Source organism: Heterodontus francisci, chromosome 6 (genome assembly GCF_036365525.1).
Source record: "Heterodontus francisci isolate sHetFra1 chromosome 6, sHetFra1.hap1, whole genome shotgun sequence".
Taxonomy (NCBI): domain Eukaryota; kingdom Metazoa; phylum Chordata; class Chondrichthyes; order Heterodontiformes; family Heterodontidae; genus Heterodontus; species Heterodontus francisci.
The window spans coordinates 7,760,554-7,785,793 of NC_090376.1; the positions used below are offsets into that span (position 1 = coordinate 7,760,554).

Here is a 25,240-nt window from a genome sequence, read left to right on the forward strand (position 1 = left end):
GTGTACAGGGCATAACTTCAAAAATGGGATGACACTGTAAGATCGTTACCAGAATTAACTCCCTTTATGGACCAGGAATTGTGACTGCTCACAACCCAAAGCAAGTGCAAGTGTTCGTCTTTAATGTTTGAGTAAATTTATTCAGTAATAATCATACAGGTGCTCAAAGTGATAATTAACGTAGGCAATAGGATACAGCTGGTTCAGTCGAGCCCCAGACCATAGAAGCCTAGTTGCTGTGGCACTGGTTCCTGAGGTTTTCTGGTTGACCGAAGTTCTCTTTCTCCTTTCTTCTCTTCGGTTTGTGTGCCGAGGGTCTTCAGTCTACCTTTTCTGGGCCTTTCCTTATCCCTTGATTGATTGGTTCACCCTTGAGTAGGGGGTAAAACCTCATCTTTATCCAGATTAGGTTACCGTAAGCTCTTTGTCCACTTCATCAGTTCATTATGGCCTTGATTAGTTTATTACTGTCAAGATGTCTTTGTTATTGGGCAGGAGACATAGTCAGCATTTAACCACTATTTACCGAGGTTATTACATTACAGAACCGTGTCTGTGACTAAAGGCACATTCCACTCAGTCGGCAATTTGTGCTAAGCATGCAGTCTTGCTTCTTGACCTTTAGTAAATCATGGCTAACAACTTAAAGGATTATTAAAAGAAGTTATTACAAGGAATTAATTCATAAGATACTAATCCTTACAGCACAAAACTTGGAAGTGTCATGAGCTGCGAGGAGGATAGTGATACACTTCAAGAGGACATAGATAAGTGGCAGATGGAATTTAATGTGGATAAGTGCAAAGTGATTCATTTTGGTAGGAAGAACAAGGGAGAGGTAATATAAAATAAACAGTACAATTCTAAGGGGGTTGAAGGAGCAGTGCACCCTCGGGGTATATGTGTGCACAATCATTGCTGGTTGCAGGGCAGGGTGAGAAAGGGGTTAATATGGGATTCTGGGTTTCATAAATAGGAGCATGGAGTACAAAAACACTGGATCGGCCTCAACCAGAGTATTGTGTCCAGTTCTGGGCACCCTGCTTTAGGGAGGGCGTTAAGGCATTAGAAAGGGTGCAGAAAAGATTTACAAGAATGGTTCCAGGAATGAGGGACTTCAGTTAACGGGGATAGATTTGGGAAGCTGGGGCCGTTCTCCTTGGGGAAGAGAAGGCTGAGAGGAGATTTGATAGAGGTGTTCAAAATCATGAGGGGTCTGGACAGAGTAGACTGGGGGGGAAAACCGTTCCCACTCTTGAAAGGATCGAGAATGAGAGGGCACAGATTTAAAGTAATTGTCAACAGAGGCAAAAGTGACATGGGGAAAACTTTTTCATGCAGCGAGTGGTTAAGGTCTGGAATGTAGTGCCTGAGAATGCGGTGGAGGCAGATTCAATCATGGCTTTCAAAAGGGTATTGGATAATTATCTGAAGAGAAAAGATTTGCAGCACTATGGGGAAAAGGCAGGGGAGTTGGATTAGGTGAGTTGCTCTTTCAGCGAGCTGGCACAGACACGAGGGGCAGAATAGCCTCCTTCTGTACGGTAACCATTCTCTGATTCTAGCTCGCTCTGCACAAATTGCCTGCTGTGTTTCCTACATTACACCAGTGACTACCCTTTGCTGGCTGTATATTGATGGCTTGAGGATTTGAAAGGCGCTATAGAAATGCAAGTCTTTCTATAGATCCCAAAGCACACAAAATAATTTGAAGCAGTCAATCATTTTATACTGCACAGTGCAAAGCAGTACATAAATTCTTGTTTACCTCAGTTGGAGAAGTATTTATGAAAAGGGTGCAATATTGAGGTTGAGGGCTGCTTACAGGAACATACTATGAGCTACAGATCTGTATATGTAACCTCCCACACAGGAAACTGATGTCAGTCCACCGCTGTGACAGGTCGTGGGCATTTTGAGAATGCTGAGCTGGCTGAAAAATTTCAAACCAAGGCGTCAAATTGTTTTTGCAAGAAGCGTCAGCTTTTTATTTTTTTGTACTGCAGATTTGGAGGGTGTCGGTTATATAACCTCACAGGTCATTTGAAAGGGGAGACTAGAGGTTGCTAGAGGCAATATGCATGGTTAAAGGGTCAAATTGGAACAAGTCAGTTTAATTTTACTTTCTCCCGTTGTTTGCTTCAGGTAGACTTGAGGTTAAAAAGTTTTCACGCGATTTTTAAAACTGGCATGTCGGTATCACTGGCAAAGGCTGGTATTTTATTGCCCATCGCTAGTTGCCTTGGGAAGTTGGTGGTTGCACCTTCTTCTTGAACTCCTGCAGTCTGTGTGACGAAGGTGCTTTTGGTAACCAGTTTCATGTTACCACTCTAAAATTATTGCTGTTAAGCAGGGAAATCCAGGACACTGGACATAAGAACATAAGAAATAGGAGCAGGAGGAGGCCATTCGGCCCCTTAAGCCTGCTCCGCCATTCAATAAAATCATGGCTGCACTTTCCTGCCTGTCCCCCATAACCCTCGACTCCCCTGCAGATCATTGCTATCCTTGCCCTTAGGGATGGGGGTGTCCTGGGAGGGAGGTGCTGTTGTAGTGACCATGGCAAGTTGCTGCAATGCATCCTGTACACTCTACACCTTGCAGCCATGGTGCATTGGAGATGGAGGGAGTGGGTGTTGGGACTGGTGACAAGAGACTGATTAAGCAAATGTTCCATATGGAATGGAATCGAGATACTTGACTATTCCCATGGCTGCAACTATCCCGGAGAATGATGTATATTCCATCACATTCCTGACTCTAGATAGTGCACAGTAAGTACAGCATGAAATTTATCCCATGGGATTTATTAGGGACTGTCTTGTATTTATATCGCACCTTTCACAACCTCAAGACTGGTTTTGCATTTGTTCCATTCCCTTCATATCTCCAACAAGAATGACACAGCCCATGGTAGTCAGTAGCAAGACCTGGACAACACTCAGGCTTGGGTTGACAAGTGACAGGTAACATTCGTGCCATATAAGTGCCAGACAATGTTCATCTCCAGTAAGAAAAGTCCTAAACATGACCTACAATATCATTCACAATCAGCATCCTGAAGGACCCATCATTGACCAAACGCTTAGTGTGACCAGCCATATCAACATTGTGTTTACAAGAACAGGCTAAGCACTGACAACCACGACATGAGCATTTCATCTAATGACCAGTTGAAGCCTCTCTACTGAGAGGGCCGTATAAGATTAGTTACTATAAACCTATATAGAACCTTGGTTAGACCTGCACTTGTACTGACCAAACTTCTCAGTTCCGGTCTCCTTGTTATCAAAAGGATATAGACACTGGAGAACGAACAACAAAGATTTATGAGTATGATATCAGAACTGAGAGGGTATAACTATCAGGAGAGATTGAACAGGCTGGGGCTCTTTTCTTTAGGAAAGAGAAGGCTGAGGTGTTACCTGATAGATGGCTTCAAGATTATGAAAGGGTTTGATAGGGTTGAGGTAGAGAAGATGTTGCGGAGGAGATCAGAACTAGGGGCCATAAAATAGTCACTAATAAATCCAATAGGGAATTCAGGAGAAGCTTCTTTATCCAGAGAATGGTGAGAATGTGAATCTTGCTACCACAGGGAGAGGTTGAGGCGAATATTATAGATGCATTTAAGGGGAAGTTGGATAAACACATGAGAGAGAAAGTAATAGAAGGATATGTTGCTGGATTATGTGAAGAGAGGTGGGAGGAGGCTCGTGTGGAGCACAGACACCAGCACTGAGCAGTTGTCCTGCTACTGTGTTGTAAATAATTTGCGATTTCTTTCTTTTTAATCTTGGGTGCAAACAGCTGCTGAAAAAATGGAGAAAGAAAGATCTTGTATTTATAATTAGCACCTTCTGTGACCCCAGGACGTCCCAAAGTGCTTTACAGCCAATGAACTACTTTTGAAGTGCAGTCACCGTTGTAATGTATAAAACACAGCGGCCAATTACAGGAAGATCCCACAAACAGCAATGTGACGATGACCAGATAATCTGGGTTTTCACTGATGTTGGTTGAGGGCTAAATATTGGCCAGGACCTGAGGAGAACTCCCCTGCCCTTCTTCAAAATAATGGCCATGGGATCTTTTACATCCACCTGAGAGAGCAGAGGGGGCCTCGGTTTAACTCCTGCACTTCAGAACTGATGTTGTTTGGCTTTCTTTTCACTAGACAATCAGCTCCTGGAGAAATCTAACATTGTTCAACTCTGGAGAGACAAGTGCGACCCCTACACGCCCTCAACTCCCAGGTAACATCGAATTTATATTTTTAACCAAGGTGTATTGACTATAGGCTAGAATTTAAATTCACTGTGACCTCTGTAGTGATGTTTTCTCCACACCAAATTAGCTAACCTGTTATATATGTATATATTGTTATACTATCTGTGTAGTGTTAGGAACTAATAAGCTAGGAACTAGTTGTTATGTGTAAGTGCTCCAGTGGGGGGCCTCATTCACAGCTGCACTGGGCAGTCATGTTATATGTAACACAAGAACCAGTTCAACCAGATTCTGCAGCACAAAGCTTGGTGCCGTAATAAACAAGACTGACTCCAGCCTTCTCCAAGTTTAAAGGGTGATTCTTTCCAACATCTGGGAACCAGAAACAACATAAAGACAAAACATGGTGGCAACGTTACCTAACCCTTCTTCCAATTTGGGATGTCAAGTAGGCTTCTAGTTCTGGAGGCGTACGGAACACAGGAACAGGAGGAGGCCGTTTAGCCCCTTGAGTCTGTTCTGCCATTCAGTCAGATCATGGCTGATCTGTATCTCAACTTCATCTCCTGGCCTTGGTTCTGTAACCCTTATTTGGGGGTAACACGTTAGGAAACATATCAAGGCTTTGGAGAGGGCATAGAGGAGATTTACATGAAAGGTACCAGGGCTTCAGTTATGTGGAGAGACGGGAAAAGCTGGGATTGTTCACCTTAGAGCAGAGAAGGTTAAGGGAGGAAGATTTAATGGAAGTTTTCAAAACCTGGGGGAGCAGGACATTAAACAGAGGTGGGGTGTGGATTGCTGAAATAAAAATCGACAAGCTGACAGGGGCTAAAATCCGGATTCGACCTCCCTCACCAGGCAATGGTTACACCACTGATTTCATGGGATTCTTTCTCTGTCGTTTATTTTTCAGTCCACCTCCTGAACCTGTGAATGTGGCAAAATTACAGAGCAGACACCAAGAAAAACTGACAAAACTCTATCAGGCAAACGGGGAGGTGAGTCTGCGATGCAGCTTTAACATTCCCTCGCTCACACTTTTTCTCTCTCTCTCTCTCTCTCTCTCTCACACACATACACTCCCTCGCTCTCCCACTCCTTCATTCTTTCTCACTCCCTCCCGCTCCCTCTCTCTTTCACTCCCTTGCTCTCTCTCTCTTTCACTCCCTCGCTCTCTCTCCCTCTCTCTCTTTCACTTCCTCACAATCTCTCTCTTTTACTCCCTTGCTCTCTCTCCTTCACTCCATCGAGCTCTCTTTCACTCACTCGCTTTCTCTTTCACTCCCTCTCTCTCTCTCTTTCACTCCCTCGTACTCTCTCTCTTTCACTCCCTCGCTCTCTCTCTCTCTCTTTCACTCCATCGCTCTCTCCCTCTCTCTCTTTCACTCCCTTGCTCTCTCTCTCTCTTTCACTCCCTTGCTCTCTCTCTCCTTCACTCCATCGCGCTCTCTTTCACTCACTCGCTTTCTCTTTCATTCCCCCGCTCTCTCATTCTTTCACTCCCTCACACTCTCTCTTTCACTCCCTCACTCTCTCTCTCTTTCACTCTATCGCTCTCTCTCTCTTTCACTCCCTCACACTCTCTCTCTTTCACTCCCTCGCTCTCTCTCTCTTTTTCACTCCCTCGCTCTCTCTCTCTCTCTTTCACTCCCTCACTCGCTCCCTTGCTCTCTTTCACTCCCTTGCTCTCTCTTGCATTCCCTCATTCTCTTACACTCCCTCCCTCACTCTTTCACTCCCTTGCTCTCTCTCTCCCTTTCACTCCCTTGCTCTCTCTCTCTCTCTCTCTTTCACTCCCTTGCTCTCTCTCTCCTTCACTCCATCGCGCTCAATTTCACTCACTCGCTTTCTCTTTCACTCCCTCACACTCTCTCTCTTTCACTCCCTCGCTCTCTCTCTCCCTCTCTCTTTCACTCCCTCGCTCTCTCTCTCTCTCTCTTTCACTCCCTCACACTCTCTCTCTTTCACTCCCTCGCTCTCTCTCTCTCTTTCACTCTATCGCTCTCTCTCTCTCTCTTTCACTCCCTCGCACTCTCTCTTTTTCACTCCCTCGCTCTCTCTCTCTCTTTCACTCCCTCACTCGCTCCCTCTCTCTCTTTCACTCCCTTGCTCTCTCTCTCTCTCCCTTTCACTCCCTTGCTCTCTCTCTCTCTCTCTTTCACTCCCTTGCTCTCTCTCTCCTTCACTCCATCGCGCTCTCTTTCACTCACTCGCTTTCTCTTTCACTCCCTCGCTCTCTCTCTCTTTCACTCCCTCACACTCTCTCTCTTTCACTCCCTCGCTCTCTCTCTCCCTCTCTCTTTCACTCCATCGCTCTCTCTCTCTCTGTCTTTCACTCCCTCACACTCTCTCTCTTTCACTCCCTTGCTTTCTCTCTCTCTCCCTCTCTCTCTTTCACTCCCTCGCTCGCTCCCTCTCTCTCTTTCACTCCCTCGCTCTCTCGCACTCCCTCACTCTCTCTTGAACTCTCTTGCATGATATTTTGGGCTCCCTCAAGCTCTCTTTCTTGCACTCCCTCGCACGCTCTCTCACATTCCCTCGCCCTTGTGCTCCCCTATGCTCTCTCTTGCTCTCTCTCTCTTTCACTTCCCTGCTCTCTCTCTCTCTTTCACTCCCTCACTCGCTCCCTCTCTCTCTTTCACTCCCTTGCTCTCTCTCTCTCTTTCACTCCCTTGCTCTCTCTCTCCTTCACTCCATCGCGCTCTCTTTCACTCACTCGCTTTCTCTTTCACTCCCTCGCTCTCTCTCTCTCTCTCTTTCATTCCCTCACACTCTCTCTTTCACTTCCTCGCTCTCTCTCTCCCTCTCTCTTTCACTCCATCGCTCTCTCTCTCTCTCTCTCTCTTTCACTCCCTCACACTCTCTCTCTTTCACTCCCTTGCTCTCTCTCTCTCTCTCTTTCACTACATCGCTCTCTCTCTCTCTTTCACTCCATCGCTCTCTCCCTCTCTCTCTTTCACTCCCTCGCTCACTCCCTCTCTCTCTTTCACTCCCTCGCTCTCTCTCTCTCACTCCCTTGCTCGCTCTCTCTCTCTCTCTCTTTCACTCCCTCGCTCGCTCCCTCTCTCTCTTTCACTCCCTCGCTCTCTCTCTTGCACTCCCTCACTCTCTCTTGAACTCTCTTGCATGATATTTTGCATTCCCTCGCACTCTCTCTCACATTCCCTCGCCCTTGTTCTCCCCTATGCTCTCTCTTGCGCCTCTCACTTTCTCCCTTGTGCTCTCTCTCTCTCTCTCTCTCTCTCACACTCTCTCTCTCAGTTGCAATATTACTTTGTTTCGTTTGGTATGTGAACTGTTGTAAGATTAACAGGACTACAAGTAATATACTACAGGAGCCACATCTGAACACAGCCCACTCTGTCGGGCTACACCCATATCACTTCCTCCAGTGACCGTCAATTACAATCTCTTAAGATGGTCCCACATCAGCACTCTCTCCCTTGGTCCCTTATGCTCTTTCTCTCTCTCTCTCTCATTTACTCCCTCTCACTTTCCCTTTTGGATTTATTAGTGACTATCTTATATCTATGGTCCTGGTCTGGTCTTGTCAGCTGGTGGAAACATTTTATTTATAAGTTTCCTATCAAATTCCTTTATAATCTGAGACCTCTATCAGATCATGTCTCAGTCTTCTCTTTTCTAGAGAACGGAGTCCCACCTGTTCAATCCTTCCTGATAGATATCCCATCTATCTCTAGAAGTGAAGATTCTCAGGGTAATTTCTCCGTCTCATACACCCACAAACATTTGCGCACAGCACGGGAAGTTATGGCTGTTTCGTATTGGACTAACAAACTCCATCTCTCTTCCACTTCTGCTTGCTGAGCTTTTATGAGGCAGTTTCCATGGCTACAAAAGTGATTTCAAGCCCGCACTTCCCTAAGATATCTGAGTTCTCCTTTGATGCCCAGGTCTTTCACTTCCTTCCTCTCCGGTTGACATTAACTCTTGCTGGGGTGTAGTTTCACAGCTGCCAGCTAGAATCATAGACTCTTACAGCCCAGAAGGAGGCCATTTGGCCCATCGTACCTGTACTTGCCTTTGGAAGAGCAGTCCTGCTTAGATCCTATTCTTGTCCGTAAGTTCCTCATCCTGTCCAACTCCCTTTTAGAACTATTTATGGAATCGGCTTCCACTACCTTTTTGGGTAGAACATTCCAGATCATGTTAACTTTAAGTGAAAAAACGTCTCCCTTTTGGATATTTGTCGATGAGTTTAAATCTGTGACCTCTGCTTATTGACCCACTCACCAGAGGGAAGCATTTTCTCTCTCTATCAAAATTCCTCTTGAAAACCTCTATTAGGTCACCTCTTAACCTTCGCTGTTCCAAGGAGAACAGTCTTCACTTTTCCAAACACTGCTTTACATAACTTTGGGTACATTTGCCTCTGGTGACTTATGCAAAAGGCAGTTCTTCATTAATGAATCTAGATGGAGGGATCACTAAATAGCAATCAGAATCAGCACAAAACCATTCAGTTCCTCGTGTCCACTCGACCATTCATTTAGATCATAGCTAACCTCTCTCACGTAGAAGGCATTAGATGCTCCCTCAGTTATTCATTATAAATCCGAAATCGATACTCTGAACCAAGACGATTTAGAGATAGGGAACTAAGGCGGGTAGATGGTTACAGACCAGTCATGAACTTTTTGAATGGCAGAACAGGCTTAAGGCATTGAGTGGTCTCCTCCTGTTCCTGTGTAGCAGGCTCGAGGGGCCGAATGTCAACTCCATTTCCTCACCTTAGCACCATCTGCCTTGATCACTAACCCAACAGTAATCTATCAATCTCAGTCTTGAAAGTTCCAGATAGCCCCAGCATCATGAAATCAGGGGAGTCATACCTAGCACAAAGGATCATCTCAGTCCCAGGGCATCACTGCAGGAGTTCCTCAGGGTAGTGTCCTAGGCCCAACCATCTTCAGCTGCTTCATCAATGACCTTCCTTCAATCATAAGGTCAGAAGTGGGAATGTTCGCAGATGGTTAGATGAATTTCAGTACTATTTGCACCTCCTTTTATACTGAAGCAGTCCGTGCCCACGTGTAGCAAGACCTAGACAACATCCAGGCTTGGGCTGATAAGTGGCAAGTAACATTCATGCCATAAAAGTGCCAGGCAATGACCATCTCCAACAAGAGAGAATCTAACCATCTCCCCTTGACATTCAACGGCATTACCATCACTGAATCCCCCACTATCAACATCCTAGGGGCTACCCTTGACCCGAAACTGAACTGGATCAGCCATATAAATACTTATCAGGTCAGAGGCTGGGAATTCTGCGGTGAGTAACTGACCTCCTGACCCTCCAAAGCCTGTCCACCATCCACAAGGCACAAGTCAGGATGGAATTCTCCCCACTTGCCTGAATGGGTGCAGCTGTAATACTCAAGAAGCTCGACACCATCCAGGACAAAGCAGCCCGCTTGATTAACACCCATCCATAAACATTCACTCTCTCCACCACCGACGCACAGTGGCAGCAGTGTGTACCATCTACAAGATGTACTGCAGCAATGCACCAAGGCTCCTTAGACAGCACCTTCCAAACCTGCGACCTCTACCACCTAGGACAAGGGCAACAGATGCATGGGAACACCACCACCTGCATAGAAACGTAGAAAGATAGAAAATAGGAGCAGGAGTAGGCCATTCGGCCCTTCGAGCCTGCTCCGCCATTCATTATGATCATGGCTGATCATCCAACTCAGTAGCCTGTTCCCGCTTTCTCCCCATACCCTTTGATGCCTTTAGACCCAAGAGCTATATCTAACTCCTTCTTGAAAACATGCAATGTTTTGGCTTCAGCTGCTTTCTGTGGTAGCGAATTCCACAGGCTCTCCACTCTCTGGGTGAAGAAATTTCTCCTCATCTCAGTCCTGAAAGGTTTACCCCGTATCCTGAGACTATGACCCCTCGTTCTGGACTCCCCCACCATCGGGAACATCCTTCCTGCATCTACCCTGTCAAGTCTTGTCAGAATTTTATAGGTTTCGATGAGATTCCTCCCTCACTCTTCTGAACTCCAGCGAATATAATCCTAACCAACTGAATCTCTCCTCATGCGTCAGTCCTGCCATCCCAGGAATCAGTCTGGTAAACCTTCACTGCACTCCCTCTATAGCAAGAACATCCTTCCACAGATAAGGAGACCAAAATTGCACACAATATTCCAGGTGTGACCTCACCAAGGCCCTGTATAATTGCAGCAAGACATCCCTGCTCCTGTACTAGAATCCTCTCACTATGAACAAAGAACAAAGAACAGTACAGCATAGGAACAGGCCATTCGGCCCTCCAAGCCTGTGCCGATCTTGATGCCTGCCTAAACTAACACCTTCTGCACTTCCGGGGCCCATATCCCTCTGTTCCCTTCCTATTCATGTATTTGTCAAGATGTCTCTTAAACGTCGCTATCGTATCTGCTTCCACCACCTCCCCTGGCAGTAAGTTTCAGGCACTCACCACCCTCTGTGTAAAGAAACTTGCCTCGCACATCCCCTCTAAACTTTTCCCCTCGCACCTTAAACCTATGTCCCCTAGTAACTGACTCTTCCACCCTGGGGAAAAGCTTCTGACTATCCACTCTGTCCGTGCCGCTCATAACTTTGTAAACCTCTATCATGTCGCCCCTCCACCTCCGTCGTTCCAGTGAAAACAATCCGAGTTTTTCCAACCTCTCCTCATAGCTAATGCCCTTCAGACCAGGCAACATCCTGGTAAGCCTCCTCTGTACCCTCTCCAAAGCCTCCATGTCCTTCTGGTAGTGTGGCGACCAGAATTGCATGCAATATTCTAAGTGTGGCCTAACTAAAGTTCTGTACAGCTGCAACATGACTTGCCAATTTTTATACTCTATGCCCCGACCGATGAAGGCAAGCATGCTGTATGCCTTCTTGACTACCTTATCCACCTGCGTTGCCACTTTCAGTGACCTGTGGACCTGTACGCCCAGATCTCTCTGCCTGTCAATACTCCTAGGGGTTCTGCCATTTACTGTATACCTCCCACCTGCATTAGACCTTCCAAAATGCATTACCAACATGAAGGCCAACATACCATTTGCCTTTTTTACCGCCTGTTGCACCTGCATGCTTACCTTCAGCGACTGGTGTATGAGAACACCCAGGTCTCGTTGCATAGTCCCCTCTCTCAGTTTATAGCCGTTCAGATAATAATCTGCCTTCCTGTTTTTGCTACCAAAGTGGATAACCTCACATTTATCCACATTATACTGCATCTGCCGTGCATTTGCCCATTCACTCAACTTGTCTAAATCACCCTGAAGCCTCTCTGCATCCTCCTCACAACTCACCCTCCCACCCAGTTTTGTGTCTTCTGCAAATTTGGAGATATTACATTTAATTCCCTCATCTAAATCATTAATATATATTGTGAATAGCTGGGGTCCCAGCACCGATCCCTGCAATACCCCACTAGTCACTGCCTGTCATTCTGAAGAAGACCCATTTATCCCCACTCTTTGTTTCCTGTCTGCCAACCAATTTTCTATCCATCGCATTACACTGCCCCCAATCCCATGCGCTTTAATTTTACACGCAAATCTCTTATGTGGGACTTTGTCGAAAGCCTTCTGAAAGTCCAAATAAACCACATGCACTGGCTCCCCCTCATCAACTCTACTAGTTACATCCTCAAAGAATTCTAGTAGATTTATCAAGCATGATTTCCCCTTCGTAAATCCATGCCGACTCTGTCCGATTCTACCACTGTTCTCTAATTGCTCTGCTATAAAATCTTTGATAATGGACTATAGAATTTTCCCCACTACCGACGTCAGGCTGACTGGTCTATAATTCCCTGCTTTCTCTCTACCTCCCTTTTTAAATAGTGGGGTTACATTAGCTACCCTCCAATCAGTAGGAACTGTTCCAGAGTTTGTAGATCTTGGAAGATGACCACCAATGCATCCACTATTTCTAGGGCCACTTCCTTAAGTACTCTGGGATGCGTACCATCAGGCCCTGGGGATTTATCGGCCTTCAATCCCATCAATTTCCCCAACACCATTTCTCTACTAATACTGATTTCCTTCCGTTCCTCTCTCTTGCTAAGCCCTGTGTTCCCCAACGTCTCTGGTATGATATTTGTGTCCTCCTTTGTGAAGACAGAAGCAATAGGTGCATTTAGTTGGTCATCCATTTCTTTGTTCCCCATAATAAATTCCCCTGTTTCTGACTGTAAGGGACCTACATTTGTCTTCACCAATCTTTTTCTCTTCACATACCTATAGAAACTTTTACAGTCAGTTTTTATGTTCCCTGCAAGCTTGCTCTTGTACTCTATTTTCCCCTTCTTAATCAATCCCTTGGTCCTCCTTTGCTGAATTCTAAACTGCTCCCAAGTCACACACCATCCTGACTTGGAACTATATCGCCATTTCTTCACTGTTGCTGGGTCAAAATCCTGGAACTCCCTTCCTAACAGCACTGTGGGTGTACCTACCCCACATGGACTGCAGCGGTTCAAGAAGGCAGCTTCACCACCACCTTCTCAAGGTCAGATAGGGATGGGCAATAAATGCTGGCCTTGCCAGCGATGCCCACTGCCCATGAATTAATTTTTTTTAAAAACTGCTGCACATGTGGCAGAGTCTGTAGATCCCACATTGGAATTATCAGCCATCCCAGAACCCATCGTACCAGAGTGGAAGCAAATCATCCTCGATCCCAAGGGACTGCTTAAGGAGAGATGCCCTGTTGCCCTCACTGTTCTGTTACCAGATTACACTTCCAGAAACTTCAATGGAAAAGCAGCTGCAGAATGAGCAGAATGAATGGGGTGTATTGTGGAAGGCCTTGCCAGCGATATCATCTGAAAGCACAGTGTTAGTTTTCACATGTACACTGACAACACCTAGTTCTAACTCATGTCCACCTCTCTCGACTCCTCCACTGTTGTTAAATTATCAGGCTGTATATCTGACATCCAGTAATGGATGAGCAGTAATTTCCTTCAATTAAATATTGGGAAGACTGAAGACATTGTTTTCGGTCCCCACTCCAAACTTCGTTCTCTAGCAACGACCTTCATCCCTTTTCAATGGCAATTGTCTGAGACTAAACCAAACAATCTGCAACCTTGATGTCACAGTTGACCCCAAGATGAGCTTCTGACCACATATCCATGCCCTCGAATAGACAGCCTATTTCTACCTTTTATTCTTTCACGGGATGTGGGCGTCGCTGGCCAGGCCAGAATTTATTGGCCATCCCTAATTGCCCTTGAGAAGGTGGTGGTGAGCTGCCTTCTTGAACCACTGCAGTCCTTGGGGTGCAGGTACAACCACAGTGCTGTTAGGAAGGGAGTTCCAGGATTTTGACCCAGCAACAGTGAAGGAACGGCGATATAGTTCCAAGTCAGGATGGTGTGTGACTTGGAGGGGAACTTGCAGGTGGTGGTGTTCCCATGCATCTGCTGCTCTTGTCCTTTTAGGTGGTAGAGGTCGCGGGTTTGAAAGGTGCTGTCGAAGGAGACTTGGCGAGTTGTAGTGCATCTTGTAGATGGTACACACTGCTGCCACTGTGCGTCGGTGGTGGAGGGAGTGAATGTTGAAGGTGGTGGATGGGGTGCCAATCAAGTGGGCTACTTTGTCCTGGATGGTATCAAGCTTCTTGAGTGTTGTTGGAGCTGCACCCATCCAGGCAAGTGGAGAGTATTCCATCACATTCCTGACTTGTGCCTTGTAGATGGTGGACAGGCTTTGGGGAGTCAGGAGGTGAGTTACTTGCCGCAGAATTCCCAGCCTCTGACCTGCTCTTGTAGCCATGGTATTTATGTGGCTGGTCCAGTTCTGTTTCTGGTGCATGGTAACCCCCAGGATGTTGATAGTGGGGGATTCAGCGATGGTAATGCCATTGAATGTCAAGGAGTGATGGTTAGATTCTCTCTTGTTGGAGATGGTCATTGCCTGGCACTTGTGTGGCATGAATGTTCCTCCGTAACATCGCCCAACTTCGCCCCTGTCTCAGCTCGTCTACTGCTGAAACCCTCATCTATGCCTTTGTTACCTCTGGACCTGACTATTCCAATGCTCTCGTGACTGGTCTCCCACATTTTACCTTCCATAAACTTGAGGTCATCCAAAACTCTGCCACCTAAAGTGCACCAAATCCCGTTCCCCTATCTCCCCTGGGCTCGCTGATCTACATTGGCTTCTGGTCAAGCAACACCTTGATTTGAAAATTCCCACCCTTATTTTCAAATCCCTCCATGACTTCGCCCCCTCCCTATCTCTGTCATCTCCTCCGCAACCCTCTCAGATCTCTGCACTCATTGAATTCTGGCCTCTTAAGCATCCCCCGATTTTAATCGCTCCACCATTGGCGGCCGTGCCTTCAGCTGCCTGGGCCCTGAACTCTGGAATTCCCTCCCTAAACCTCTCTGCCTCTCCACCTCTGTCTCTCCTTCTTTAGATGCTCCCTCAAATCTACCTCTTTGACCAAGCTTTTGGTCATCTGACCTAATATCTCCTTTTGTGGCTCGATGTCACACGTTGTTTTACAAGACTGCTTTATTACGTTAAAGGTTCTGTATAAATATGAGTTGTTGTTTTATCACTGATATTTCAGGGGATGCAGGGAATATTTTAAACTTATTATTCATAGAAAAGGAAGGTCTCCTCAGGAAGAGCACCCTTCAGTCTCCTCTCAGCAGAGTCTGTGTCTGACGGTAATTTGATTGAGTAGACTAGACCTATATTCCCGAGAGTTTAAAAAAGTTAGAAGTAATCTCATTGAAACATATAAAACTCTTCGGGACGTGACAGGGTAGTTGCTGAGAGGACGTTTACCACCCACCTTGCTGAAGAGTGTAGAACAAGGGGTCATAGTCTCGGCCATTCGGACTGAGATGAGGAGAAATTTCTTCACTCAGACGGTTGTGAATCTTTGGAATTCTCTGCCCTAGAGGGAGGTGGATGCTCAGCCATTGGGTATCTTCAAGACTGAGATCGATAGATTTTTGGATACGAGGAACGAGGGGATGTGGGGATAGTGCGGGAAGGTGTCGTTGAGCTAGAAGAACAGGTTATGCTCGTATTAGATGGCGGAACATGCTCGAGGGGCCGAATGGCCTACTCCTGCTGTTATTGCTTGTGTTCTTGTGTGTAATGTTCTTCATTTTTTTTTCCACAGCTCGCGCAGGAGGTTTTCGAGCTGTGCAAAGAGCACAAATGCAAAGAGGTGGAACTGAAGGTGACCCAAAGCAGGTGAGACAAGGCCATTCAGTCTGATCATTTTGTGGGACGCCTCTAAACTGGCAAATGTGTGTGAAGGCTCTGAGTGTGATGTTGTAGTGACAGAGGTGGTGAAGGAAGTGGGGAGAAGCACACAAGGAAGGAAATGATGCGACTGATTCTGAGATGAAAGGATTCTCAGTTTGTAGCTGTCTGCAGCCAGAGTCAAAAGGTTGTGGGTTCAAGTCCCACTCCAGAGACTTCAGCATATAATCCATACTGACACTCCCAATGTAGGACTGAGGGAGTGCTGCACTGTCAGACGTGCCATCTTTTGGATGAGCTGTTAAGCCGAGGCCTCATCTGCTCTCTTGGGCGGGTTTAAATGGACCCACGGTTCTCCTCGCTGTCCTGGGGCCAGTATTTCTCCCTCCATCAACATCATAAAAACAGATGATCTGGTCATCATCACATTGCTGTTAGTGGAATCTTGCTGTGCACAAAAGGGCTGCTGTGTTTCTTACATTACAACAGTGACGACACTTCAAAAACACTTCATTGTCTGTAAAGCATTTTCGGATATCCCGATGTCGTGAAAGGCACTATAGAAATGCAAGTTCGTTCGCTCTTTCTCTCTTTATCTCTCTCTCTCATTCTCTCTCTAATTCTCTCTCGTTCTCTTTCTCTCTCTATCTTTCTCGTATTCTCTCATTCTCTCTTTCTTCCTCTCTCTCAGTCTCTTTTTCTCCCTCCGTCTCTCTTTCTCCCTCTTTTTCTATCTCTCTTTCTCTCTCTCGTTCTGTCTCTCTCTTTCTTTTTCTCTCTTTTTCTCCCTCTTTTTCTTTTTCTCACTCTTTCTCCCTCTATCTCTCTCTTTCTCTCTCTCTTTTTCTCTTTCTCCCTCTTTTTTCTCTCTCTCTCCCTCTATCTCTCTCTCTTTCTCCCTCTTTTTCTATCTCTCTCTCTCTTTCTCTCTCTCTTTCTTTTTCTCCCTCTCTTTTTCTCTCTCTCTTTCTCTCTCTTTCTCTCTCTCTTTCTTTTTCTCCCTCTCTCTTTTTCTTTTGCTCCCTCTTTCTCTCTGTCTCTGTCTCTCTCTCCCTCTATCTCTCTCTCTTTCTCTCTCTCTCGCTTTCCTCTCTCTCCTTCCCTCGCTGTCATTTCTTCTTCAGTGAAGAGCAGTTCACTGCATGGGCACAGGTGGTAGTGGAGGGCAATGGAAGTCGGGTACCCATTACAAATTTGCCCCATTGAGGCTCTGTCTGTCCTGTCCAGTAACCCTCTGCCTCTCACATAGGTTGTCAGAGCTGGAGGTGAAGCTGGGAGAGCTGGAGGCAGAGCGGGAAGGGCTGCAGGAGCGAATTGACGTGCTGGAGAAGGCTAACTGCACAGTGAAGGAGGAATATGATGCCCTTCAGCAGGTTTACCGCTCTCAGTGGGAGCAGCTGCTGAAAAAGGAGGTGGAAGGATCGGAGCTGATCCAGAACTTTATCGATATCAAGGCTCAAGCCGCTAAAGATCTGAATTACTTGAATGAGAAGTCAAAAAGGTAACGTGGCAATGAGCACTCCTTCCATAGGTGGAGGGACGTCGATACAGGAGATACCATTCATCACAGTATTAATCCATTGTCAGCTTCGAGTACAGCACGGGGTTAGATACAGAGTAAAGCTCCCTCTACACTGTCCCATCAAACACTCCCCAGGACAGGTACAGCACGGGCGTTAGATACAGAGTAAAGCTCCTTCTACACTGTCCCCATCAAACACTCCCAGGACAGGTACAGCACGGGGTTAGATACAGAGTAAAGCTCCCTCTACACTGTCCCATCAAACACTCCCCAGGACAGGTACAGCACGGGGTTAGATACAGAGTAAAGCTCCCTCTACACTGTCCCATCAAACACTCCCCAGGACAGGTACAGTACGGGCGTTAGATACAGAGTAAAGCTCCTTCTACACTGTCCCCATCAAACACTCCCAGGACAGGTACAGCACGGGGTTAGATACAGAGTAAAGCTCCTTCTACACTGTCCCATCAAACACTCCCAGGACAGGTACAGTACGGGGGTTAGATACAGAGTAAAGCTCCCTCTACACTGTCCCATCAAACACTCCCCAGGACAGGTACAGCACGGGGTTAGATACAGAGTAAAGCTCCCTCTACACTGTCCCATCAAACACTCCCCAGGACAGGTACAGCACGGGGTTAGATACAGAGTAAAGCTCCCTCTACACTCTCCCATCAAACACTCCCCAGGACAGGTACAGCACGGGGTTAGATACAGAGTAAAGCTCCCTCTACACTGTCCCATCAAACACTCCCCAGGACAGGTACAGCACGGGGTTAGATACAGAGTAAAGCTCCCTCTACACTGTCCCATCAAACACTCCCCAGGACAGGTACAGCACGGGGTTAGATACAGAGTAAAGCTCCTCTACACTGTCCCATCAAACACTCCCCAGGACAGGTACAGCACGGGGTTAGATACAGAGTAAAGCTCCCTCTACACTGTCCCATCAAACACTCCCAGGACAGGTACAGCACGGGCGTTAGATACAGAGTAAAGCTCCCTCTACACTGTCCCATCAAACACTCCCAGGACAGGTACAGCACGGGCGTTAGATATAGAGTAAAGCTCCCTCTACACTGTCCCCATCAAACACTCTCAGGACAGGAAAAAAAAATGGGATTGGCTGGAGAGTTTGGAGCATTTCCTGTGTGCAATTAGGTGAACCAACTGAACCTGAGCAGGGTGTGGGAGCCGGGACTGGGGAGGAGAGAGAGAGTGGAGAGAGCTGCAACTTACAACTTCTCTGAAGAGGGCCAGGTGTTGCGGGGTCCATCGCCTGGTGCGGGTCCTCGGGCTCCCCCACCACAAGCACCATCAGGGCCTTGAGCCCTGGGCGGCTGCCGTCTGTCCCTCATGATGGAGTGGGGAAATCCCCTGTAAATTTGGCAACTCCCGATGAGGAGGGAGAGAGCTCGCCTGTGGTGGGGGGCCCTGTGGACCCCACGGGAGAAGTCTCTCCTTTGTCTGATGGATCAGGCATTCTGGGTGGGGGCAAGACCTGCAAGGGTCAACCCTCCCAGCAGCCTCATGCTGCCACCCAAGCTGTGCCCGACCCAGAGGCCAATTTGCGTAATTCCCCGTCTGCCAGGTCTGTGGGCGCTGGTGGAGCGGGAGATGGTCTCCTCTCTCCACCTCCAGTTGGCCAGTGGTCGGGTTTGGCGCTGATCATCCAGTCCCCAACACGGCCAAGCGTCAGTGGAGAAGTTGTGGGAACTGATCAGCTCCCTTGACTTGATGCATGTATGGCGGAATCTCCATCCCAACTCCAGCGCCTTCACCTGGAGGTCTGAAGGAGGAGGATCCCGAATCGATCGCCTCTACATTTTGCATGCATACGTCTCCCGCGTCTCAGTGGCCTCCATGTAGCTGGTGCCATGCTCGGACCACCACCTGGTGTGGGCGGAGTTCACTCCGCTCCGCACGCAGGCGGGGTCCGCGTACTGGCACTTTAACAACCGGCTGCTGGAGGACGAGCGATTCTGGGATTCGTTCTGTCAATTCTGGGCCGACTGGAGATGGAAATGGGGGGCTTACCCTCCTTGAGGCTATGGTGGGATGAGGGCAAGACTCACATCCGTGTCTTCTGTCAGGAGTATGCGAAGGGGTCGACCAAGAGGTGGGAAGCCGAGATCGGGCGCCTAGAGAGGGAGGTGCTCGACTTGGAGTCCCGTCTCGGTCATGCCGTGGCGGATCCAACCCTATGGCAGGCATCCAAAGAGAAGAAGGGTGCACTGAGGGACCTGTAGCTCATGGGGTCCCGAGGCGCGTACATGAGGTCGCGGATCCAGATTTGGGAAGATTTGGGTCGCGCCTCACCCTTCTTCTACTCGCTGGAAAAATGGCGGTGGGTCTGTAAGCAGCTCGTTGAGCTGCTGGCCGACGACGGATCCTCTGTCCCAGATCCAGAGGGAATGGGCCTCCTGGTCCATATCTATTGCAGTGCGTTGTTCTCTCCGGATCTGTCCAGCGATGATGTGCGCAGAGTTTTGTTGGAGGATTTGCCGAAGGTCAGCCTGGAGGGCACTGACAGATTGGAGACTCCGCTCACGTTGGCGGAGCTGACTGGCGCCCTCCACCAGCTCTCGAGGGGCAAATCCCCGGGGCTGGATGGGCTGACCATGGAGTTCCTCAGGGCGTTCTGGGACGTCCTGGGGGACGATTAAGCATGGGTCCTGGGGGCGAGCCTGGTGACTGGGGAGATGCCCTTCTCGTGGCGCAGGGCGGTCATCGTCCTGCTGCCTAAGAGGGGCGATCTCTGCCTGCTTAAAAACTGGCGTCCGGTCTCCCACCTCAGCACGGATTATAACATCTTTGCCCAAGCTATGTCTACCCGCCTGGGCTCCGTGCTGGCTCAGACGATCCATCCCGACCAGTCCTACATGGTCCTGGGCCGGTCTGTCCAGGACAACATCCACCTGGTTCAGAACCTGATCCATCTTTCCCAGAGGACTGGTCAGTCTTTCTCTCCCTCGATCAGGAGAAGGCGTTCGACAGGGTGGATCACGAATACCTTTTCGGGACCTTGTGGCCCGAGTCTGTCTTTTATACGCTGCCGCAGAGTGTCTGGTCAACGTTAACGGGTCCTTGATGGTGCCGCTTCGCTTTGGGAGAGGAGTGCGTTGGGGATGCCCCATGTCCGGCCAATTATCTGCCAACTGTGTGGAGCCCTTCCTGTGCCTGCTTTGCAGGAGGTTGACGGGATTGGCTCTGTGTGGGATGGCCATGTGGGTCGTCCTCTCGGCTTACGCCGATGACGTGTTCGTCACGGTCACAGATCCTGTTGACTTGCGAAGGATGTGCGACTGCCAGCAGACCTTTTCTGCCGCGTCGTCTGCAAGGATCAATTGGGAGAAATGTTCCGGACTCCTGGTGGGTCAGTGGCGGGTGGATTCCCTACCGGAGGAGTGAACACCTTTTGTGTGGAGCACCACGCACATCCTCTGTCCAGGAGTCCACCTTAGCCCCGCTGAGGAAGCCTGGCCGGCAAAGTGGCAGGAGTTGGAGGCGAAAGTCACCGCTCGGCTGGGGCGCTGGACAGGACTGCTCCGAGTGCTTTCCTACAGGGGCCGAGCGCTGGCCATAAACTTGGTGGCCTCGATGCTGTGGTACCGGTTGGTCACTTTGGCCCCGCCCCCTACATTTATCAGCAAGATCCAGAAGAAACTCGTCGATTTCTTCTGGGGCAAGAGGAAACACTGGGTCTCTGCCGCGGTCCTGAGTCTCCCGATTGAGCAGGGCGGCCAGTCGCTGGTGTGCGTCCGCACCCAGGCTGCGACTCTCCGCCTTCGGACCCTGCAGAGATACCTGTACGTCGAGCATCCTCCCAGATGGTGTGCGCTGGCGACGTATTTTTTCCGCCAGTGTCACTGCCTTCAAGACGACACGCAGCTCCCGGTGGAGTCCGTTAGCCGCGCCTCTCTGAGGGAGTTGCCTGTCTTTTACTGGGATCTATTCCGAGTCTGGAACATGGTCGCCTCCAGTCGGGGCGCTCCTCCGCCGGCGGAGGTGAGCGCCTCGGCTATCCGGGCGGCCGACTCCGAGGACGGACTGGTGGGCGGAGGAGTAGCCAAAGCCCCCGAGACACCCCTCACTGCGGGTGGCGAGGGGGCTCGGGAGAGCGGAGCGCTCCTGGCCGAGCTGACCCCCATTCAGCCGGAACTGCTCATTGGACCCAGGCCCCGAAACCCTTCTCGGGAGCCAGTCCCGCACAACCCGAGCCGCCTCTCGGAAATGCCCTCCGTGCCATTCCAATCGGCGCGGAGGGGTTTCCTGTACGGGCTGCTCCTGCACACTCTCCACTTCCTCGCCCTCGTCGGACGGCCGGACACGCTCTGGCGGTCTGCGTTGCCATCTGGCGGCGAGGGGAAACCCCAATGGAGGTCTCTACGCGGGAGTCTTTCCCCCTTTACATCGGGGACCTGGAGTGGAGGGTGATGCACAGTGCAGTCCCGTGCAATAGACTTTTAAGTAGGTTCACGGACTCCCAGGCCTCCTGTACTTTCTGCAGCCTGGACGAGTCCGTGTTTCACATATATACGGAGTGTGCGAGGTTGCAGCCCCTCTCTGAGTATTTGAAGGGGCTGCTCCTCAAGTTCTGGCTGCACTTCAGTCCCACGCTCCTGATCTTTGGGCGCCCAGTGTGGAGGGGCTTGGGCCGGGAGGAGGATCTCCTCGTCGGTCTGCTCCTGGGCCTGGCCAAGGTGGCAATTCACAGGTCCAGGCTGCAGGCCGTCGGGGGGTCCGTCCTCCCCGATTGCCTGTCCCTCTTCCGCAGTTACGCTCGCGCCCGGGTGTCCCTGGAGAAGGAGCATGCGGTGTCCGCTGGTACGCTTGAGGCCTTCCGCGACCAGTGGGCACCGCAGGGACTGGAGCGCATTGTTGACGCCAAGAATGGCATTTTAATTTGAGTTTTTTGTTTATTTATCTTTTTTAACAAAGTTATTTAAAAATATATGTATATAAAGGGGGCCTGAGGAATAAAGGTCCCCTTGACATAAAAGATATAAAAGGGGCCTGGGGTATAAAGGCCACCTTATATATAAAAAAAAGAGGAAACACTGGGTCTCTACCGCGGTCCTGAGTCTCCCGATCGAGGAGGGCGGCCAGTCAATGTTGTACGTCCGCATCCAGGCTGTGACTCTCTGCCTTCGGACCCTGCAGAGATACCTGTATGTCGAGCGTCCTCCTAGATGGTGTGCGCTGGCGATGTATTTTTTCTGCCAGGGGCACTGCCTTTAAGATGACATGCAGCTCCCAGTGGAGACCGTTAGCCGCGCCTCTCTGAGAGAGCTGCCTGTCTTTTACCGGGATGTATTCAGAGTCTGGAACATGGTCGCCTCCAGTCAGGGCGCTCCCCTGCCGGCGGAGGAGAGCGCCTCGGCTGTCCGGCGGCCGGCTCCAGGGACAGACTGATGAGTGGAGGAGTAGCCGAAGCCCCTGGGGTGTCCCGCACTGTGGGTGACGAGGGGGCTCTGGAGTGCGGAGAACTCCCAGCCGAGCGGGGCTCAGTTCAGCCAGAACTACTCATCAGACCCAGGCGCCAAAACCCTCCTCAGGAACCAGTCCCGCACAACCCGAGCTGCCTCTCAGAAAAGCCCTCTGTGCCATTCCACCAGGCATGGAGGGGTTTCCTGTCCGGGCTGCTCCTGCACACTCTCCATTTCCTCGCCCTCGTCAGCCGGCTGGACGCTCCCTGACGGTCCATGTTGCCATCTGGCGGCGAGGGGAAACCCCGATCAAGGCCTCGCTAAGCGGGAGTCCTCCCCCTTTACATCGGGGACCTGGGGTGGAGGGTGTTGCACAGGGCAGTCCCGTGCAATAGACTTTTGAGTAGGTTCACGGACTCCCAGGCCGCCTGTAATTTCTGCGGCCTGGACAAGTCCGGTGCGGAGGGGCGTGGGCCGGGAGGAGGATCTCCTTGTCGGTCTGCTCCTGGGCCTGGCCAAGGTGGCAATTCGCAGATCGAGGCTGTGGGCCGTCGGGGGGTCCGTCCTCCCCGATTGCCTGCCCCTCTTCCGTGGTTACATTTGCGCCCGGGTGTCCCTGGAAGAGGAGCATGCGGTGTCCGCCGGTAGGCTTGAGGCCTTCCACGACCGGTGGGCACCGCAGGGACTGGAGTGCATCGTCGACGCCGAGAATGGCATTTTAATTTGAGTTTTTGTTTTATTTATTTGGTTTTAATAGAGTTATTTCATAAAATGTATATAAGGGGGTCCTGAGGAATGTAGGCCCCCTCGACATAAAACACAAAAGCAAGAAAAACGGGTTGATGTTTTGTGAAGGATTGAATGGCCTGTTCTTTCGGGAAAAGTGATACAGACTGCATTCAGAAAAACCTTTATGTAATGACAAAGTTTGGTGATGTTTCTTTGTGTATCTTTCTCAGGGTCAAGCAGAAGAACTTAGAGAAGGATCTGGCGGTTGTTTCAAATGTGCCCATCTTAATGGACACGTGAGTGGGGGATGTTGTGACGAGGGTGGGGGGGGGGGGGCGCTTATTCCTGTCCAACCACTCTGTGTGTGTGTGTGTGTGTGTGTGTGTGTGTGTGTGTGTGTGTCTTAATGGAGTAAGGAGGCCATTCGGCCTATCATGTCTGGGCCAGCTCTTTGAAAGAGCTATCCAATTAGTCCCATTCACCTTGCTCTTTCTCCAGAGCCCTGCAAATGTTTCCTTTTTTAGTATTTATCCAATTCTCTTTTCAAAGTTATTTAATTTTTTTTATTCGTTTGGTGGATGTGGGCGTCGCTGGCCAGGCCAGCATTTATTGCCCATCCTTAATTGCCCTTGAGAAGGTGGTGATGAGCTGCCTTCTTGAACCGCTGCAGTCCATGTGGGGTAGGTACACCCACAGTGCTGTTAGAAAGTGAGTTCCAGGATTTTGACCCAGCGACAGTGAAGGAACGGCGATATAGTTCCAAGTCAGGATGGTGTGTGACTTGGAGGAGAACTTGCAGGTGGTGATGTTCCCATGCATCTGCTGCCCTTGCCCTTCTAGTTGGTAGAGGTCACGGGTTTGGAAGATGTTATCTAAGGAGCCTTGGTGCGTTGCTGCAGTGCATCTTGTAGATGGTACACACTGCTGCCACTGTGCGTCGGTGGTGAAGGGAGTGAATGTTGAAGGTGGTGGATGGGGGTGCTGATCAAGCGGGCTGCTTTGTCCTGGATGGTGTTGAGCTTTTTGAGTGTTGTTGGAGCTGCACCCATCCAGGCAAGTGGAGAGTATTCCATCGCACTCCTGACTTGTGCCTTTTAGATGGTGGACAGGCTTTGGGGAGTCAGGAGGTGAGTTACTCGCTGCAGAATTCCCAGCTTCTGACCTGCTCTTGTAGCCATGGTATTTATGTGGCTACTCCAGTTCAGTTTCTGGTCAATGGTAGCCCCTAGGATGTTGATAGTGGGGGATTCAGCGATGGTAATGTCATTGAATATCAAGGGGAGATGGTTAGATTCTCTCTTGTTGGAGATGGTCATTGCCTGCAACTTGTGTGGCGCGAATCTTACTTGCCACTTATCAGCCGAAGCCTGGATATTGTCCAGGTCTTGCTGCATTTCTACATGGACTGTTTCAGTATCTGAGGAGTTGTGAATGGTGCTGAACATTGTGCAATCATCAGCGAACATCCCCACTTCTGACCTTATGATTGAAGGAAGGTCATTGATGAAGCAGCTGAAGGTGGTTGGGCCTAGGACACTACCCTGAGGAACTCCTGAAGTGATGTCCTGGGACCCCCGACAACCACAACCATATTCCTTTGCACTAGGTATGACTCCAACCAGTGGAGAGTTTTCGAGAGTTTTCCCCCTGATTCCCATTGACCCCAGTTTTGCTGGGACTCCTTGATGCCATACTCGGTCAAATGCTGCTTTGATGTCATGGGCAGTCACTCTCACCTCACCTCTAGAGTTCAGCTCTTTTGTCCATGTTTGAACCAAGGCTGTAATGAGATCAGAAGCTGAGTGGCCCTGGCGGAACCCAAACTGAACGTCAGTGATCAGGTTATTGCTGAGTAAGTGCCGTTTGATGGCACTGTCAACGACCCCTTCCATCACTTTACTGATGATAAGAGTAGGCTGATGGGGCGGTAATTGGCCGGCTTGGACTTGTCCTGCTTTTTGTGTACAGGACATACCTGGGCAATTTTCCACATTGCCAGGTAGATGCCAGTGTTGTAGCTGTACTGGAACAGCTTGGCTAGGGGCGCGGCAAGTTCTGGAGCACAGGTCTTCA

At 49.4% G+C, this 25,240-nt stretch overlaps 1 protein-coding gene across 3 annotated transcripts in view; it reads left to right on the plus strand.

The window, feature by feature from the left end:
* LOC137371105 (autophagy-related protein 16-like) overlaps window positions 1-25,240 on the plus strand; it is a 78,224-nt gene that overhangs the window by 4,034 nt on the left and 48,950 nt on the right. For all 3 annotated transcript variants that reach the window (XM_068033049.1, XM_068033047.1, XM_068033048.1), the window contains exons 2-6: window positions 4,178-4,256; window positions 5,147-5,231; window positions 15,402-15,475; window positions 16,737-16,988; window positions 23,398-23,463. In XM_068033049.1, the coding sequence (XP_067889150.1) occupies window positions 4,178-4,256; window positions 5,147-5,231; window positions 15,402-15,475; window positions 16,737-16,988; window positions 23,398-23,463 (556 nt within the window). The remainder of the gene's footprint in view (window positions 1-4,177; window positions 4,257-5,146; window positions 5,232-15,401; window positions 15,476-16,736; window positions 16,989-23,397; window positions 23,464-25,240) is intronic.